Raw genomic sequence first — 4,073 nt, 5'->3', positions numbered from 1 at the left:
CCGGTTGAGCTATAGGCGCCGAGCCTATTTTTATTTTTTTTAATCTTTATTTATTGTTGCAATTTGGCCAGGGCCAGATTTGAACCCACCACTCTTGGCTTATGGGGCTGGCGCCCTACTCACTGACCCACAGGAGCCACCCGTAATTTTTTTTTGGGACAAGAGTCTTCGTCACCCCTAGTAGAGTGCCGTGGCATCACAGCAGACAGCAATTTCAGACTCCTGGGCTCAACTGATTCTCTTGCCTCAGCCTTCTGAGTAGCTGGGATTATAGGCACTGGCCACAATACCTGGCTATTCTTTTTTTTTTTTTGAGACAAAGTCTCACTATGTCTCCCTGGGTAGAGTGCCATAGCATCACAGCTCATAGCAACCTCCAACTGTTGGGGTTAAGTGATTCTCTTGCCTTAGCCTCCCAAGTAGCTGGGACTACAAGCTATTTTTTGTTGCAGTTGTCATTGTTATTTAGCTGGCCCAGGCCAGTTCGAACCTGCCACCCTTGGTGTATGTGGCTGGCACCTTAACCACTGTGCTAAGGTCGCCAAGCCACACCTGGCTATTTTCATAGGCGAGGGTCTTTCTCTAGCTCAGGCTGGTCTTGAACTTGTGAGCTTAGGCGATCTGCCTACCTCCGCCTCCCTGAGTGCTGGAATTATAGGTTTGAGTCACCACACCTGGCCTTCTACTGTGAAAATTTTTAAGTCCCACCCCGACCCCGCCAAAAATGTAAAGCCAAGAACAAAAAAGAGAGTAGGTAAGTGGTTACTTGAGAATAAGGGGAGGATGTACAGTGAAGGAGTAAAGGGTTTCTTTCAGAGAAAACAACAATGTTCTGGTGATGCTTACACATTGTACTATATACTTTAAGTGGGTTAATTTTATGATATGTGAATTATATTTCAATAAAGCTGCTAAAAAAAAAGAATGCTGAGGAGCACCAGTGGCTCACTGGTTAGGGTGCTGGTCACATGCTCCAGGACTGGTGGGTTCCAAGGGGCCAGGGCCTACTAAACAACAACAACAAAAGGCGGCACCTGTACCTCAGTGGACAGGGCATGGGCCACATAGACCAAGGCTAGCAGGTTCAAACCCAGCCAGGGCCAGCTAAAATCAACAATGACAATTGCAACAAAAAAATAGCTGAGCATTGTGGCAGGTGCCTATAGTCCCAGCTACTTTAGAGGCTGAGTCAAGAGAATCACTTAAGCCCAAGAGTTTGAAGAGTTTGAGGCTGCTGTGAGCTGTGACGCAAGGGCACTCTACCGAGGGTGACATAATGAGACTGTCTCAAAAAATAAAAATAAAAAAAATATCCAGGCATTGTGACCAGCACCTGTAGTCTTCCCAGCTACTAGGGAGGCTGAGCAAGAGAATTGCTCAAGGGTGACAAAGTGAGGCGCTGTCTCAATTTTTAAAAAATGCTATATAAAGTTAATATAATTAACTACAGGAATACACCAAATAAAAAACACCCCAAAATTTCTAAGACCTAAGAAAGGAGACATCCTGGATATCTTACCAGTTTTGATCCCCACTCCTCATGACAGAAGATGCTAAGCACAGCTTCTCTCTGATGGACCATGGTTCTGTGGGGCCAGTGCTCAGCAGCTTGTGTTCTGAAAGGAAAGGAGGCTTAGAAACAATGGCTAAGACAGTAGTTCTAAGCCCCGGAAGGAGGATTAAAAGCCTAATGCAAAATATCCCAACTTGTCGACAGAACCAAATTTTTATTTTCACCTCTCCAGTGAAATATCACCACTGGATGTAGTATCTATTTGTTGCTTGCGAATTATAGCAGAACATTTTTTCTTCAAATACCATAGGTTCAAGCTCCGTTCTATTAAAAAACGGGGAACGTGGGATTAAACAGTGAAATCGAAAACCTCAGTTTTAAGAATTCTGTACTTTCATTCCAAACTGAACGCGCGGGCTTATTTCCCAAGATTCCGAGGTGGCAGCCCCTCCTACTGTCCCGCCTCCTCTTAGCATAAACTTGTTTACTTCTCTCAGCTCCTCCCCATCAACTACTTTTAGAGGCCTAAAAGACCTCTTCTTTCCATGAAACACAAAAATGGCTGAAACGCAGCAAGCGCAATTTCCTCAGTGGCAAAAAGCTCATCGTCAAAACAGCTCCGTCTGTTCACAAATGCTGGTGGGAAAGTGAATGGTTCTTTGAGATGCTAACCACCCCGTGTGGCTCACAGATCTCCTCGACTGCACCCGAACATTTCTAAAGTGCCTTTACGCTTACCCTGCAGAGCTACCATAAAAGGACTCACTGAGCTGCTTATCTCAATCCTACGCTTCCTCCCCAAAACACAAGACCCTAGGTTTCTGGGCCTCCAAACGAGGGCCTCCAGGACGCCGTCGAGGTCAGGTCTCTGAAAACCTAGGCTGTCAGGCACACCACTTGTCCCACTCCTTGAGCGTTTAACAGAAAGGCGGTGCCTCGCCTCGGTTCCACAAAGGCTTTCTACCGATAAACGACGCAGATACTCACTGCCGGTTCCTGTCGCCATCTTGGCCTCGAAGTCTCCCACCTCAGAGGAGTAACTGTCCACTAAGGCCGAAGCCAAGGAACTCTGGGAAATAGAGTGCTGGAGTTGATTCGCAGTGGCTCTTGGGAAACGTAGTCTCCCCCGTCCACGACGAAGCAAGCGGCCTAAACCAGTTGTCTTGTTCGCTTTTCGAAACGAGTATTGCTAAAGGAGGATAGAAGATGGCGGCTAAAACCTCAGGATTTCCTTTAGGCTTCTTAAGAGAGAAATGTCTGGGGTTCAAGGAAAAGGGTCAAATGGGACAAATCCCGGGAGAAACTCCGAACTCGCGACAGTTGGTATCCCGGACCCTCATTAGAGTTGGGCTGTGAAGCCTAAATTAACGGCTTACCAGGCTTCTCCGCCCCCTATCCTTACGCTGATTGGTAGTAGCAGGTTTCGCTATCTGATTGGCCGAACGAACGCAGCGCGTAATTTAAAATATTGTATCAGTAACAAAGCTGCACCTCGTGGGCGGAGTCGGGCTCTCTGGTTGTGAAAGTTCGGCGACCGAGTGTGAGTGGGCCAGTACCCGAGAAGGAAGAAGCGTCACGTATTCGGGTGAGTGTGCGGCTGAGCTGGAGCCCGTGATACCAGCTTTTGCCTGCGCGAAATAGGCGCGGAGTTGCAGCCATCTCTTTTTCTTGATAGTGCACCTCGGTTCGGAGTGAGGTTGGAGGAACCTAGGGATTCTGACACCACTTCACAGCAACGGCGGGCGAGACACCCCCTTACTTTCTACTTTTGAAGCCAGATACCTGTTGATTCAGGTCCAGGTGCAGAAATGCCGCTTAAACTGAATTAAATAATTAACTCGTTCTTTCATCCTCTTACTCTTTGCCAGTAACTGGAGGGGAAAGGGAGTAGTAATTCAGTAAGCAGGACCGGGTGTCCTGGGGCAAGGGAATTGTTTTTTACCTAGGCCCCTAGAGGGCCCTCCTGTCCCTTAAGATTCTTCTCCCTACTCCTCTCTTTATAGATCCAGGCAATTCCTGCCGTTATGTCACAAGGGATCCTTTCTCCGCCAGCCGGCTTGCTGTCAGATGAGGATGTCGTAGTCTCCCCCATGTTTGAGTCTACAGCTGCAGATTTGGGGTCTGTGATACGCAAGGATCTGCTGTCAGACTGCTCTGTCATCTCCACCTCCTTAGAGGACAAGCAGCAGGTAAAGGAATTGGGAAGTGGCTTGGGGCAGAAAGTGATATCCTTAACTAATAGTTGTCCATATAGGGCAGCATGTGGTCAAAAAACAGCAATCCTGAAGATCTCAGAGATTAATTGAAAATTAAGGGCATGGGCTGGGTGGGGTGGCTCACACCTATAATCCTAGCACCCTTGTGTTCAGGAGTTCAAGGAGACTGCTCTCTACTAAAAATAGAAAAAATTAGCTGGGTGTGGTGACCAGTAGTCCCAGCTACTTGGGAGGCTGAGGTAAGAGGATTACTTGAGCCCAGAAATTTGAGGTTACTGTGAGTTATGACACCACCGTCCTCTAGACTGGGCCAACAGAGTGAGACTCTGTTTTGTTTTGTTGTT

General features: G+C 47.5%; 2 protein-coding genes across 2 annotated transcripts in view; one reads left to right on the top strand and one right to left on the bottom strand.

The window, feature by feature from the left end:
• BRD8 (bromodomain containing 8) overlaps positions 1-2,591 on the bottom strand; it is a 50,555-nt gene extending 47,964 nt beyond the window's left edge. Inside the window, exons 1-2 of the mRNA XM_012807080.2 lie at positions 2,501-2,591; positions 1,520-1,616 (exon numbers count right to left, since the gene is read on the bottom strand). Of these exons, the coding sequence (XP_012662534.1) occupies positions 1,520-1,616; positions 2,501-2,519 (116 nt within the window). The 5' untranslated portion in view covers positions 2,520-2,591. The remainder of the gene's footprint in view (positions 1-1,519; positions 1,617-2,500) is intronic.
• A 474-nt stretch (positions 2,592-3,065) lies between these two features.
• KIF20A (kinesin family member 20A) overlaps positions 3,066-4,073 on the top strand; it is an 11,103-nt gene continuing 10,095 nt past the window's right edge. The window contains exons 1-2 of the mRNA XM_003782162.3: positions 3,066-3,098; positions 3,517-3,702. Of these exons, the coding sequence (XP_003782210.1) occupies positions 3,538-3,702 (165 nt within the window). The 5' untranslated portion in view covers positions 3,066-3,098; positions 3,517-3,537. The remainder of the gene's footprint in view (positions 3,099-3,516; positions 3,703-4,073) is intronic.

The sequence above is a fragment of the Otolemur garnettii genome, unplaced genomic scaffold (genome assembly GCF_000181295.1).
Source record: "Otolemur garnettii isolate 467f Iridium unplaced genomic scaffold, OtoGar3 scaffold00003, whole genome shotgun sequence".
Classification (NCBI taxonomy): Eukaryota; Metazoa; Chordata; class Mammalia; order Primates; family Galagidae; genus Otolemur; species Otolemur garnettii.
Note: the sequence above shows the minus strand (reverse complement) of the source record. Positions and strands in the feature narration are given on the sequence as shown.